The 15,936-nt window shown below is 48.0% G+C and overlaps 1 protein-coding gene across 1 annotated transcript in view; it reads left to right on the forward strand.

Moving 5' to 3' along the window:
- Window positions 1-15,936, forward strand: part of LOC140203682 (uncharacterized) — a 100,276-nt gene that overhangs the window by 17,788 nt on the left and 66,552 nt on the right. The window contains exons 2-4 of the mRNA XM_072269729.1: window positions 5,372-5,443; window positions 6,751-6,976; window positions 8,939-9,875. Coding sequence (XP_072125830.1) covers window positions 5,372-5,443; window positions 6,751-6,976; window positions 8,939-9,875 — 1,235 coding nt within the window. The remainder of the gene's footprint in view (window positions 1-5,371; window positions 5,444-6,750; window positions 6,977-8,938; window positions 9,876-15,936) is intronic.

A 15,936-nucleotide genomic window follows, 5' to 3' on the forward strand; every position in this document is an offset into this window, starting at 1 on the left:
CACTATCACTCCAGTTCGCATCCCCCGCCAAATTAGTTAAACCCTCCTGAGCAACTCTCGCAAACCTCCCTGCAAGGATATTGGCTCCCTCGGGTTCAGGTGTAATTTGTCCCTCTTGTACAGGTCAGACCTTCCCCAGTAGAGATCCCGTTGATCCATAAATCTGAAACCCGCCCCCCTTCACCAGTTCCTCAGCCACGCATTCACCTGCCAAATTAGATTAGATTATGAGGACACTCAGTCCTCGTTTATTGTCATTTAGAAATGCATGCATCCATTAAGAAATGATACACCTCCGGAACAAAAAAAACAGGACAAACCAAAGACTAACAGTGACAAGACCACATAATTATAACGTTTAGTTACAGCAGTGCAAAACGATACCATAATTTGATAAAGAGCAGGTCATAGGAACAGTAAAAAAAAGTCTCAAAGTTCTGATCGACTCCCGATAGTCCGCGATAGCAGGTGGCAGAAGGGAGAAACTCTCTCTGCCATAAACCTCCAGGCACCGACAACTGCCGATGCATTGGAAACACCCGACCACAGCCGACACTGAGTCCGTCTGAAAACTTCGAGCCTCTGATAAGCCCTTCGACTCTGAGCGCCAAGCGCCTCGACTCTGTGCCGGCCGCCGACCAGCAAGCAAAGCTGAGGACTCGGGCCTTCCCCTCCGGAGATTCAGGATCACACAGTAACAATGGCAGCGAAAAAGGCATTTCAGAAGTTTCTCCAGATGTTCCTCCATTCTCTCACGTCTGTCTCCATCAAATCAGGATTGTGCACAGTACCCTACTTAACAAATTACAGATATCATTCACGGGAGTGGCCGCGCAAACTGCGTCACACTGCCATCTTCTCCTCCTCCTGCTCCAAATCGACCTATTCTTACCCTCACTGGTGCATGGCACTGGCAGCAATTCAGAGATTATTTCCAGTGAGTTCCTGCTTTCCAGCTTTCTATCTAGTGTCCCTAAATTCTCTCTTCAGGACCTACTCTCCTTGTCTTCCTTTGTCATTGGTGCCATTATGTACCAGAAGTTCTGGCTGGTCACCCTCACCCTTAAGAATGCCTTGGACCCAATCGGAGACATCCCTGATGCTGGCAAATGGGAGGTAATATACCATCCAGGTGACTCTATCACAGAATCTCATCTGTGTTCCTCTGACGATGGAATCTCTTATCGACACTGCAGTCCTCTTCACCCCCTGCTCTTCTGAGCCACAGCACCATACTCGGTTCCAGAGACCTGGTCAATGTGCCCCCTCCGCCCACCCCACCAGTAGGTCATCCCCCTCAATAGTATCTAAAGCTGTATACTTATTATTGAGGGGAACATCCACAGGTGTTCCCTCTGCACAGGCTGTGCATTGCCCCTACTCCTGACAGTCACCCAGTTACTTGTCTCCTGCAGTCAAGGGGTGACTACCTCCCTGTGGCTCCGGCCTATCACCTCCTCATTCTCCTGCATGAGTCGAAGGTCATCGAGCTGCGGCTCCAGTTCCTTAACACCTTCTCTCAGCAGCTGCAGAGGTGTTTATCTGGGAGACTGGAGGTCTCCCACACCTCCTACATCCCACACAGACTACAGAACACTGGCCCTGGAGCCATTCTCACTGCACTATGCTCTGACAGATGTGGAATGAACAAATAAGAACAGAAAGAGAGAAACTTACCAGATACTTTACCTCAACCAAGCCTGAAGCCTGATGAGCCAAAGCCACTCTAAACACTGGCACACTCAAGGGAATGGCTGCTCCACTTGCACCTGTGCTATTTTTATTGGCCCTTTCTAATGAATTCCTCTTCCTGATTGGTCGCTCCCCAACTCAGAGAAACTGCCGCAAAGCTCTGCCTTTTAAATCTTGACCGCAGTCCTGATTGAAAGGTAGCACTGACATTGGTTGTCCAACAAGATTTCTCCTTCAACTGGTCCACAGTCTAAGGTTCTAGAATGGGGCAAGGCCAATCTTAATGGTATTAGACAGGTATTTTCAGGGGAGTTGGCAAGTAAGGGGACGTCAGGCAAATGGGCGGTGTTTAAAAGGGAGATGGAGAGAATGTTCCTCTGAGAGTGAGAAGCAAATTTGGCAGAAGTAGGGATCTCTGGATGACAAGAGATATTGAATCTCTTGACAAGAGGTCTTGTGTGGCCTGGTAGGGTAATGCTTAGTGTAATGCTACTACAGTGCCTGTGTCCTGGGTTCAATTCCACCGTTGTCCGTAAGGATTTCCTACGTTCTCCCCGTGACCACATTAGGTTTCCTTCAGGTGTTTTCTCCCACGTTCCAAAGCCGTACGGTTTACCAGGCTAATTGTTGACAGAATTTCAGATGGTGATGAGGAGGACACGATATATTAGCTAGCGGAGTGGTGTCGCTGCCACAACTTTATTCAAGGTCAGTAAGACCAAAGAATTGATTGTGGATCTTAGAACAGGTAAGATGAGGGAGGACACACCAGTCCTCATCGAGGGATTGGAAGTGGAAAGGGTGAGCACCTTCAAGTTCCTGTGTGTCAGCATCTCTGAGGACCTGTCCTGGGCCCAACACATTGACGCAATTACAAAGAAGGCAGATATATTTCGTTAGGGGTTTGGCGAGGATTGGTACGTCACAGATGTACCGTGGAGAGCACCCCAACTGACTGCATCACTGCCTGCTATGGAGGGGCTTCTGCACAGGCTCAGGAAAAGCCAGTGATCTTAAACCCGATTCTAATTCTGGTCACATGGATGTGACGTGGGCTCGTTGGGCCAGAAGGTCCTGATACCGTGTTGTAAAAAGGGAAAGGGGGAGTCGTATGCCAGGTGTAGGTAGCTGGGATCTGGTGTTCTCTATATTTATTGCCTATTTATTATTATTATTATTACTTCTTTATTTTTGTATTTGTGCAGTTTATTCCCTTTTGCACACTGCTTGAATGCACAAGTCAGTGCAGTCTTTCATTGATCCTATTATGGTTATTATTCTATAATGGATTAATTGAGTGTGTAGATGAATCTCAGGGTTTTACGTAAGTGGTGATATACATGTAGTTGATAATTTTACTTTGAACTGTAGTATACTTTATGCATTGCACTGTACTACCGCGGTAAAAGAACAAATTTCATGACATATGCCGGTGATATTCAACTTGATTCTGATTCTGCTGTACCTTCAACAGTAATCTCTAACAAGAGAAAACCTGCAGATGCTGGAAAGCCAAGAGACACACAGACATACACACACACAGCATCTATGGGAAAAAATACAGTCGACGTTTCGGGCTGAAACCCTTTGGCCGGACTGGAGAGAAAAAGCTGAGGAGAAGACTTAAAATGTGGGGCAATGGGAGAGAGAAACCTGGAGGGGGAGGGATGAAGAAAAGAGCTGGGAAGTTGATTGGTGAAAGAGACAGAGGGCCATGGAAGAAAGAAAGGTGGGGGGAGGAGCACCAGAGGGAGTCTAAGGGCGGGCAAGGGTTTAACATGAAAGGGTGGAAAGGGATGGGAAATGGTGAGGGGGGCGGAGGCATTACTGGAAGTTTGAGAAAACGACGTTCATGCCATCAGGTTGGAGGCTACCCAAACGGAATATAAGGTGTTGTTCCTCCAACCTAAGTGTGGCCTCATCACGACAGTGGAGGAGGCCATGGATAGACGTATGGGAATGGGAAGTGGAATTAAGACGGGTGGCCACTGGGAGATCCCGTTCGTTCTGGTGGACGGAGAGTAGATGCTCGGCGAAGCGGCCTCCCAATCTACATCAGGTCTCACCGATATACAAGGGGCCACACGGGGAGCACTGAACACAGAACATGACCCCAGTAGACTCGCAGGTAAAGTGTCGCCTCACCTGGAAGGTGTTTGGGGACCTGAATGGTAGTGAGGGAGGAGGTGTAGGGGCAGGCATGGCACTTGTTCCACTTGCAAGGATAAGTGCCAGGAAGGCGATCAGTGGGGAGGGACAAATGGACAAGGGAGTCTCGTAGGGAGCGACCCCTGTGGAAATCAAAGTGAGAAGGATGGGATCCATTTAGAGGTGGTGGAAGTTTCAGAGGATTATGTGCTGGACACAGAGGCTGGTGGGATGGTAGGTGAGGACAAGAGGAACCCTATCCCTGGTAGCGTGGTAATCTCTAGAAGTGTTCAGCTGAACCTCCTTCAGAAAGTGAAGTTGCTGATGTGTCTTCCATGTGTTTGCATCTGTGTGCTGCGCCCAGGGCAAGTCATCCCATATGTTGGCACCCACAAATTTAAAGCTACTGACTCCCTCTACTGCCGATCCTCCAATGAAGAACATAGAAAGGTGCAGTGAAGGCCTTAGTCACACAATGTTGTGACGATCTATAATTCCACTCTAAGTAATCAATCTAATCCTTCCCTCCTACAAAGCTCTCCATTTTTCTATCATCCTTATGCATATCTTCACAGTTTCTTGAACGTCCCTAATGTACTTGTCTCTACCGCCACCCCCGACAGGGCGTTACACGCAGTCACTACTTTCTACATTTAAAAGAAACTTATCTCTGACCTCCCCCATATAGTTTCCTCCATTCCCTCTGGAATTAGACTTTTACACCCCGTGGAAAAAGTTTCTGGCAGTCCACACAATCTACGCCACTTACCATCCTGTACACCTCTATCAAGTCAGCTCTCGTCCTCCTCTCCAGAGAGAAAACCCCAGCTTGTTGGTGCATGTTAAGTCAACAATCAGTTCGTTAGTTTCACTAATGTTTAGAAGCAGCACTCAACCAGGTATCCCATCCCACTACCACACACTTGGAAAGTCAAGAGCTGATCAGCACAAACAGCTGATCAGAAAGTCTGCAGATGCTGGAAATCCAAGCAACACACACAAAATGCTGGAGGAACTCAGCAGGCCAGGCAGCTACAGAAAAGAGTAAACAGTCGACATTTCGGGCCATGACCCTTCTTCAGGACTCTGGAGGCCATGTGGCACAAGATGGCAGCGAATGGGGACCATGTGGCACAAGATGGCGGCGAATGGGGCCATGTGGCACAAGATGGCGGCGAATGGGGCCATGTGGCACAAGATGGCGGCGATTGGAGGTCATGTGGCACAAGATGGCGGCGATTGGGGGTCATGTGGCACAAGATGGCAGTGAATGGGGGCTATGTGGCACAAGATGGCGGCGAATGGGGGCCCATGTGGCACAAGATGGCGGCGAATGGGGGCCATGTGACACAAGATGGCGGCGAATGTGGGCCATGTGGCACAAGATGGCGACGAAGAGTCTCAGCCCGAAATGTCGACTGTTTACTCTTTTCCACAGATGCTGAGTCCCTCCAGCATTTTGTGTGTGTTGCATGATCTGATCAGCGTTAAATCACACTTAACAAACTTTGTTGTTTTGTTTTTTTCGAAGCTGTGAACAAGAAGATCAATGACGATGGGACAGTAGACATTGTCTACGTGGACTTTGGCACGGTTCCTCATGGTAAGTTGCCCCCGGCAGATTAGATCACACGGTATCCCGGAAGAGCTAGCCAGTCAGGTACAAAATCAGCCCGATGGTCATTATCTCTGAAGTTTTCAGCCAGGCCTGAGGTCCTCAGCTGTCTCCCAAGGTGGGGTTGGATTCCTGCCCCCGGATCATTAATTAATCTGGGCCTCTGGGTCATGTGTCCAATGACATCGCCACTGAACCACCTCCGCCCCCCATTTCGAGGCTGATTCCCTGCTTGTGAATTTGCAGCACTACCGTAACGCAGGTGGTTGTTGTTGGCTCGGCCCCTGGCCTCAGCTTTGGCCAGACCGACTCAGCGAGGGGTGACTGCTGTGCTGCACCCTTTTACAAACTGGAGTCAGCACGGGTCTGGTAATTGGGGGGCTGGGGGGGTCTTTCGTGACTGGGGCCGAACCCATCATTGCTCATCAGGGTGGACAGGGAGCAGAGAGTGTGAGGAAGGGGGGACGAGGGGGTCGGGTTCATCCCTGACCTGATCTATGGAATCCTGGGCAACAAGATGAAAAACTTGTCCAGTTTCAGACAGTGTCCTGTGTCTCACCTCCAGAATGCTGATGACCAAGGACGATGCATTCTCACCAGGTCACGGCAACCCCTTTGACATGCGGATCAGCTAACGGGTGGAGGGAGCAGGCAGTGTCGGGGTCATGGGGTTTCCCTAACCTGATCGGCTGGGGTTTGCCCTGTAATTGGATTGGAGAGCGAAAATCAGTAGAAGCTTCTGATGGCACCTTCATGAACCCCAACAACTTCATTCGGTATCATGCGGCGTCCATCATCAAAAACTACCCCCCCCCCCCCGCCCAATCCAGCCCTTTCTCTCTTCTAGTCCAGTCCATCTCAGGCAAAGACCTCCCAACCATTGAGCAGATTTACAAGAAAGTAGCATCAGTCGTCAGGACCCCTACTGTCCAGGCCATGCCCTCTTCTGTACCGTCGGGAAGGACACCACCGGGTTCAGGAAAGATTACCCCTCAACCATCAGGCTCCTGAACCGGTGTGGATACGTTCATTCATCTCAACACTGAACTGGCTCCACAACCTATGGACTCACTTTCAAGGACTGCACAACTCATGTTCCCAGTATTAGTTTTTTTATCGCACAGTTTGTGTTCTTTAGTTCATTGGTTGTTTGTCAGTCTTTGTTTATGTCTAGTTTTTCATAAATTCTATTGTATTTCTTTATTTTCCTGTAAAAGCCTGTAAGACTAGTGCATGATATATATGTGTTTTGATAAGTTGACTTTTTGACTTCATTGGGTGAACTCCTGTTCCAGAGATGTACAGCCAAGGAATGGAAGACAGTGAGAGACCCGAGGAGGGAAATGCACGGAGACACAAGATTGGGATGCTCCCCCAGACTACGCCGGAGCGAGAATCAGAAGAAACGGGGGAAGAGGTGGAAGCTGAAGGAAAGGACAACTGGAGCGTCGGACAGGATGTGCTGACCAATGAGCAGCTGACAGGGGCAGAGAGCCCGCAAGCCAGCTCGCGGAAGCAGAGGTAACTAGACACGCTGGGCTCTACCCGTCGCGGCTCGGTGGCTCTGAGTGAAACGTGGGTCACCGTCACGTCATTTCGGAATGGAGTGTGAACTGGGCCTAAACCCAGAAACTTGACGGAGCAAACAGAGGCGAGAAGCGGGGAGGCTGGGATGCGGGATTTAAAAGGCTCGGAGGTTGAAGACATTGCACAGATGCCTTTTAGCAGACCTCTGGCATGATAACGTCAGGATGAATCCAGCCCCTCGCCTGCGAGGTTGTCCATGAAATCAAAAGCCGAGGGATGAGAGGTCTCAGGGAGAGTTTTCCCAGGGGTGGGCATCAGGACAAGTCACGCTTGGAGGAGAAGGGGGAAACAAGTTGGGGCAGCAAAGTGGTGAAGCAGTTAGTGCAGTGCTTGACATCTCGGGCTGTAAGATCGGGGTTCAGTTCTCGTCACTGTCTGTAGTTTATACTTTCTCCGCATGGCTGACTGTGTTTCCTCTGGTCTCATCTACATTCCAGAAATTTACGGCTAGGGTTAGGAAGTTGCGGACTCGCTACATTGGCACCGGAAGCGTGGCGACACTTGTGGGCTGCCCCACCACGATCCTCGCTTATTTAATTTGACGCGAAATGACGAATTTCACTGTATGTTTCTAGTACATGTGACAAATGGAGCCAACCTTAAAAACCCTTTTAAAGGAAGTGATCAGGGGTTTTCCTTATCACTGATCTGATTCTCAGAGTATTAACGGGCTGGTGGGGGGAGGGGGGTGGCTGTGGAAATAGATCAGGGAGTTTATATGTAGAGAGAGGCAGAGGCAGTGGAGTTGGGGGTTGGGGTTCAGTGGGGAGGGGGTGTGATCCACTCAATGGCCACTTTATTAGATAAAGGGGTGGATCTCAGTGTGGTCTCCTGCTGTTGTAGCCTATCCACTTCAAGGTTCAATATGTTGTACGTTCTCAGATGCTTTCCCGCACACCACTGTTGTAATGCGTGGTTATTTGAGTTACTGCCACCTTCCTGTTAGCTTGAACCAGTCTGGCCATTCTCCTCTGACCTCTCTCATTAACAAGGTGTTTTTGCCCACAGAACTGCCACTGACAATGTTTTTTTTGTTTCTTTGACCATTCTCTGTAAACTCTCGAAGATCCCAGGAGGTCAGCAGTTTCTGAGATACTCATCAACAATCATTCCACAGACAAAGCCACTCAGATCACATTTCTCCTCCATTCTGATGTTTGGCCTGAACCTCTTGCCCATGGCTGCATGCTTTAATACACTGAGTTGCTGCCAGATAATTGGCTGATTAAATATTTGCATTAATGAACAGGAATACCTAATAAAGTGGCCACTGAGTGTATGTAGTCGAATCACGAACAAGAGAAAGTTGGCAGATGCTGGAAGTCAAAGCAACACGCATGAAATGCTGGAGGAACTCAGCAGGCCAGGCAGCATCTATGGAAAAGAGTAAACAGTATACAATTCAGGCCGAGACCCTTCATCAGGACTGGAAAAAGGATTAGAAGTCAGAGTAAGAGGTGCGGGGAGAGCAGAGGAAGAAGTACAAGGTAAAAGGTTTTGGGTGAAACCGGGAGAGGGGGAAGGGTTTGAAGTAAAGAGCTGGGAAGTCGATTGGTGAAAGAGATAAAGGGCTGGAGAAGGAGGAATCTGATTGGAGAGGACAGAATGTAGTGACGTTGTGATGCAGATTGGAATCACCAAGGATGAAGCCCCCGGTTTTACCAGCTTTGTCTCTACCTGTACTCTCTGCTCTTTCCAATTTCTTCCCCCGTGGAGGTCAGAGTCCACTGTGACTCAGACGCTCCTCCCCTGGAGGACACCAGTCATCCCGCAGTTTGTAGATGACCTGCCAGTTTCACCATCGATTTATTCCAATGCTGCGCACGCAATCTTCCAACTTTTATAACCTGCCTTTCCTCCCCTCTCTGCCCTCCGGTTTTGAATTCATTTCCGCAGGGTCCCAACAGTGAAAGGAAGTTCAAGCCAAAGAGCACTTCAGGTTCAGCCAGAATCTCCAGGGTGTGAAGATCGCCGTTCTTCGGACGTGGAAACAAAAAGCTCCCCTGCCAATGCGGAGGAACAGTTCACAGGTTCGGAGTGTGGGCAAGGCTTTGGCCAAGCACCCGGACTGTCGAGGCACCTGTTCAATCACACTGGAGATAAGCGGTGGGAATGTGGGGAGTGTGGGAAGGGGTTTCTTTGGCCGTCCCATCTGGAAATTCACCTCCGCAGCCACACTGGGGAAAGGCCGTTCACCTGCCCCGTGTGCGGGAAGGGATTTACGCAGACCTCCAATCTACAGGAGCACAGGAGGGTTCACACCAAGGAGAGGCCATTCATCTGCTCCTACTGCGGGAAGGGATTCTCCCATTCGTCCATCCTGATGACCCACCAGCGGGTTCACACCGGCGAGCGGCCGTTCACCTGCTCTGAGTGCGGGAAAGGGTTCACCGATTCGTCCAACCTGCTGACGCACCAGCGGGTCCACTCCGGGGAGAGGCCGTTTGTTTGCACTCTGTGCGGGAAGCGCTTCACTCGGTCCGACAACCTGATGACGCACCAGCGGGTTCACACAGGGGAGAGGCCGTTCACCTGTCCCGAGTGCGGCAAGGAATTCTGTCGCTCGTTCAGCCTAGTGAGGCACCAGCGCGTTCACACCGGGGAGAGGCCGTACATCTGCTCCGAGTGTGGGAAGGGGTTCTCTCAGTCTTCCACCCTGATGAAGCACGAGCGGATTCACTCTGGCGAGAGGCCCTTTGCCTGCTCTCTGTGCGGGAAGCGATTCACTTGGTTGGACAAGCTAGTGGCGCACCAACGAGTTCACACAAGACAAAGACAGTCCCTTCAGGTTTGGGAAGGGATTCGCACAGTCATCAAGGAAGAAGACACTACAGCTGATTCATACTAAAGAGAAGCCGTTCACCTTCTCCGAGTGTGGAATGGGATTCACTCAGCCAGCATGTCTGTAGGCTCTCAAGTGTATTCTGTTTTGTGTGAGCCTTGGACCTGGTGTTAAAACTCTTAATCTAGATATCTAACAGAAGATTTAATTGGACTTTTTATGGTTTTAATTGAAGATAATAGATGGAAGGCATCTGCTCCCTGGTCCTTTCTGAGGATCAGGACCAGGAAGCCAAGCCTGTCAAAAGCAGAATGATGACACATTCCCACACGGTACAAATCTGGAAATTAATGTTGTAGATTTTAAATGTACGATTTTGGAAATGCGAAAGGAAAAAACAAAATATACCCCAGATGCTGGTAATCTGAAATGGAAGCATAAAATACTGGAAATACTCAACACATCAGACTGTATCTTGGGGAATTATCGAATCTCTTGCCTGTCCTGAAGGAAACAGCTGAGTAGCTCCTGTTGGATATTACAAGTTTGGTCATATAGTCAGGTGCTGGAGAATTGAGTAACACAGGACATTTCCTTTTCAGATTCCTGCAAATTTATCTTCTGTATCCCTTCTGCTCCGTAAGAGGAGCGTGCAATGGGTACAGGGCAGGAAAAGTAGTTGTACGCTCGCTTCCATCGGACGGTTGGGGCTTTGATACCGACTTCAGGGATGACTGTAATTCTCTGGTGGAGTGACGAGAGTCTGCTGCAGTGTTTGATGTGATGCCTTGCACAGGATTGAGCCCGATTATACCAAAGTGAATGCAGGAATTAAAGACTTTGATTAAAGTGGAGAGACTGGAGAAGCTGACTTAATTGGTGGTTGTTTTATCATTGTCAAATGTACTGAGATACAGTGACGAGCATCTACTTGCATGCCATCCAGACAAATCATTCCATGCGTAAGTACATCAAAGTAGTTAAAAAGAACAGATTATAGAATATAGTGTTCCAGTTATAGAGAAGGTGCAGTGCAGGTAGACAAACTACAAAGATCATGACAAAGTAGATCGAGAGATCAAGGGCTTGCCTTTATTGTATAAGAGGTCTGTTCAAGACTCTTATAACAGCAGGATAGAAGCTGTTCTTGACCCTGGTGGTACTCAAGCTTTCGTATCTTCTGCCCAGCGGGAGGAGAGAAAGACTGGGGTTGGAGAGGGGGTCTCCCTGATTATGAGGCAGTGGGAAACGTAGAAAGATGTTGAGAAATTCTGACCAGGAGCTTAACTGTCTTGAGGAATGGAGATAATGTAGATTGGGAGAAGAGTTTCCATGAGCAGTAGGGCCCAAGAACCAGCTTCCACCTTGCAAGGCTCTACCTTATTAGATTGTGTCAAAGACATTACTTTCTAAACTTTGGAGTAATTGTAATTTTGGGACACTTCTCTGATGCTTGGACACATTTTTTGATCCTGTTGTGAAATGCCCTTGGTCCACAGCTGGTAAGCTGGAATAGGATGGTCAAAGGATAGGGATATTAGCTGTAGACCCTGTGTCTGGTGTCTGTTCTGGAGACCAGAGACCCACCTGATCAGTGGAATAAAAACCAGAAAATGCTGGATGTACCCAGCAGGTCATTCAGCATCGGTGCAGGGAGAACCTGTTTGTGGAATTCCTGGAGGAAAGGGTAGTACTGTATTCAGTTCTAATCTTCCCGTTATAGCAAGGATGTGGAGAGGGTTTTGCCAGGATGCTGCCTGGATTAGAGGGCAGCGGGGTGGCGTAGCAGTGCAATAACCCGCTATAGAGCGCGCCAGCTGTGAAGGTTCAGAATCAATTCCTGCCACTGTCTATAAGGACATTCACCCTGTGACCGCGTGGATTTCCCCCGGGTGTTTAGTGTCCTCCCACGTTCCAAAGACATACAGTTAGAGTTAATAAATTGGCGTGGTACATCGGTGCCGGAAGTGGGGCCACCCCTACGGGTTGTCCCCAGTACAATCCCCGGCGCAGGTAACTCATTTCACTGTATGCTTCAATGTACACGTGACAAATAAAGCTCACCTTTGAATCTTTATGATGAGAGGTTGGACAAACTTGGGCTGTTTTTCTCTGGAGCAGCTGCAGGGAGACCTAATAGATGTTTATAAAATTATGAGAGGCAGAGATTGACGGCTGGTGCCCCCGCCCCCCCCCCTCCCCGGGTTGAAATTTCTAATACTAGACGACATGCATTTAAAATCAGAGGGGGTAAGTGCAGAGGAGATGCCCAGGGCAAGTTTATATTTAAGCACAATGGTGGGTGCCTGGAATGCACTGCCAGGGGAGGTGGCACAGGCAGATGTGATAGAGGCATTGAAGGGGCTCTTAGCCAAGCTCACGAATATTTAAAGGATTCAAAGTGCATTTATTATCAAAGTATGTATAAATTATACAACCTTGAGATTCATCTGCTTACAGGCATCCACAAAGGAAGAAACCTAAAGAACCTACTTTTTTTAAAAAAACTAACACCCAGTGTGCATAGGGGGGGAAAAATCACAAATCATGCAAACAGTAAAAGCAAGCAACATTATTCTGAACCAAATTGAGTCCATAGACCCGAATCCCAGAGCAGCTGGACAGGCCCATAGCCTCGGTCTCAGTTCACCGTAGAGCAGAGAGTAGAGGAATATGGTCCATGTGAAGGCAGAAGGGGTTAGTTTAATTAGGCATCAATAGCTTAATTTGTTTTGTGCACCACTATTGGCCAAAGAGCCTGTTCCTACACTGTACTGTTCTATGTTCAAAGGAGAGTACAGTTTTCAGGCAAGCTCACTAAGAGCCTGTGCTTGTGCCCAGGCATTACCTTTGATACCCTGGGTTCCTTTAAATTGCAAATAAACACAGGGTCGGAGGAGGTAAAATTTGTAATGGGTATGAGCTTTACCTGGTCTGGCTGGGATAGAGGGGTGCAGGATTATGGTGTCATTCCCCTGTCGGATAAAAGGGGAATTAGATTATGTCAAAGAGATTGCTCTCTAAACTTTGGAGTAATGATAATTGTGGGACACTTCTCATTTTTGATTCTGTTGTGCAATGCCCTTGGTCCACAGCTGGTAAGTGGGAAAAGGTCGTGTTGAACTTGGATCAACACAAGATTTGCTGGTAAAGGAGAATAAAGGATAGCACAGGAAGGAAGAGACCATAGACTTAGGAGCAAATTGGGCCATTCAGCCCATCGAGTCTGCTCCATCATTCCATCAAGGCTGGTTTATTACCCCTCACAATTCTATTCTCCTGCTTCCTCCCTGCAACGTTTGACTCCCTGACTAATCAAGAACCCGTCAACCTCTGATTTAAATACACCCAATGATTTGACCTCCACAGTCATCTGTGACAATGAATTCCACAGATTCGCCACCCTCTAGCTAAACAAACTCCTCCTCATCTCTGTTCTACATAGTCGCCCATCCATTCTGAGCCTGTGCCCCCGGTCCTAGAGTCACCCTCTATAGGATACATCCTCCCCACATCCACTCTATCCAGACCTTTCAATATTCAACAGGTTTCAATGAGGTCCTCCCTCATTCTTCTAAACTCCAACGAGTGCAGGCCCAGAGTAATCAAACGCTCCTCATGTGTTAACGCTTTCAATCCTGGAATCGTTCTTGTGAACCTCCTCTGGGCCCTCTTCAATGCCAGCACTGTAATAGTGATGCTGTGACAGCTCGGGGCATTCCAGAGTTCAGGGTTCAATTCTGGCACCATTCTGTAAGGAGTCTCCACACATCCTTCCCATGGATGTGTAGGGGTTTCCCCAGGCGCTTCAGTTTCCTCCCACAGTTCAAAGCCATACTCGTTAGGTTAATTGGTCATTATAATTGTCATGTGATTAGGGTAGGGTTAATCGGGGCTGGGGCAGTGTGGTTCGAAAGGCCAGAAGAGATTACTCTGTGCTGTGTCTCTAAATCAGATCAAAAAAGGTAAGGGCCCCAAAGCTGCTCACAATATTCCAAGTACAATGTGAGCAATGCCCTATAAAGTCTCAGAATTACATCCTTGCTCTTGTATTCTAGTCCTCTTGAAATGAATGCTAACATTGCATTTGCCCTCCTTACCACTGACTCTATCTGCACGTTAACATTTAGGGAATCCTGCCAAGGACCCCCAAGTTCCTTTGTGCCTGTGGTTTTTAAAATGTTCTACCCCATTCAGAAAATTGTCTCTGCCTTTACTCCTCCTACCAAAGTGCATGACCATACACTTCCCAACACTGTTTTCCATCTGCTATTTCTTCGACCATTCTTCTAATATCTGTCCAAGTCCTCCTGCAGATTCCCTGCTTCCTCAACACTACCTGCCTCTCCACCCATCTTCATATTTTCCACAAACTTGGCCACAAAGCCATCATTTCAGATCATTGACACGTAATGTGAAAAGAAGCGGTCCCAACACCGAACTCTGAGGAACACCACCAGTCACCGGCAGCCAATCAGAAAAGGCTCCCTTTATTCCCATTCTTTGCCTCCTGACAGTCAGCCAATCTTCTATCCCTAGTATTGTCTTACCTGTGATACCATGGGCTCTTATCTTGTTAAGCAGCCTGAGCTGTTAACCAGGGCTGTATGATATGGGGAGCAAGCTGTTGCCCACAGCAGTCTTGCCCTCTCCACGCAGTTAATGAATCCAAAAGAATAGCTGAGACCTGTATGGTTTGGCACTAGCAGTGTTGCAGGAGTTGCCAATCAGCATTGAACTCGACGTAGGGCTGCCTTAGGGACTCCGGCTCTGGATTTCTCTCTGGGTTTGCTCCTGAAATCTTCCCCATAGTGGGTATTGCCACAAGGCAGCTGAGGTTTGAGATCAGTGTTTTCCTTCTCCCAGAGGAGCTGCCAACTATGGCAGACAACCCTCATCTGCTCAAAGCAACTGGTTTTAAGGCACCAGTAATCTGCCTTTGACCCTTCTCCTGTCAGTAGAAACGATTTCACTAGGCTTAGTAGCTAAGCTACACATGAAGACCCGGAGTTACACCTGGTTGTAAGAGGCTATTTGGGATGCACAACACTGGGAGCATTTAATTCATAGTGAAAGCTTATCCCCAGTACCACCCCGGCTATGACAATGTTAAGGAACTGTCCACAATGAATACTGATGTAAAATACTTAACAAGTTCATCTGCCAATTCTTTGTCCCTCATTACTACCTATCCAGAGCCGGCTGGTGGCGTAGTGGCATCAGCGCTGGACTTCGGAGCGAAGGCTCCCGAGTTCAAATCCAGCCAGCTCCCTGCACACTTTCCATCCGTGCTAGGTTGAGCGTTGAGCTAGCAACTCAGCCTCGTAAAAGCAAGAAAGCCTGCTTAAAAAACACCGTCACAACGATGTCCCAATGACTCCACTCGAAGTTAAGGGCTTTCTTCTTCTCCTACTACCTATCCAGCATAATTTTCCAGTGGTCCAATACCCAATTTTTACTCTTCATGTATTTGATAAAATAAACTTTTGGTATCCTCTGTTATAATATTGGCTAGTTTCATCTTTTCTCTCCTTATGACTTTTTTATTTGCCTTCTGTTGGTTTTTGAAAGTTTCCCAATCCTCTTAACTTCCTACTAATTTCTGCCATATTATATGCCCTCTCTTTTGCATTTATGCTGCCTTTGACTTGATTGTCAGCCATGGTTGCCTCATCCTCCCTTTAGAATACTACTTCATCTTCAGGATATATCTATCCTGCGTAATTCTGGATTGCCCCCAGAAACTCCAGTCATTGCTGTTCCGTCATCATCCCTGTTAGCGTCTCCTGCCAATCAACTTCCTTTACTCCACTGTAATACTGATACATATGACTTTATCTTCTCCCTCTCAAACCGCAGGATGAATTCTATCATATTATGATCACTGTCTCCTAAGGGTTCACGTACCTTAAGCTTCCGAGTTAAATCTGATTCATTTCACAACAACCAATCCAGAATTATGTTTCCCTTACTGGGCTCAACCACAAGCTGCTCCAAAAAGCCATCTTGTAGGCATTCTATAAACTCTCTCTCTCTCTTGCAGATCCAGCAGCAATCTGATTTTCCCAATCTACCCGCATATTGAAATCCTCTATAGTATCGTAACATTAAG

Source organism: Mobula birostris, chromosome 10, assembly GCF_030028105.1.
Source record: "Mobula birostris isolate sMobBir1 chromosome 10, sMobBir1.hap1, whole genome shotgun sequence".
Lineage (NCBI taxonomy): Eukaryota > Metazoa > Chordata > Chondrichthyes > Myliobatiformes > Myliobatidae > Mobula > Mobula birostris.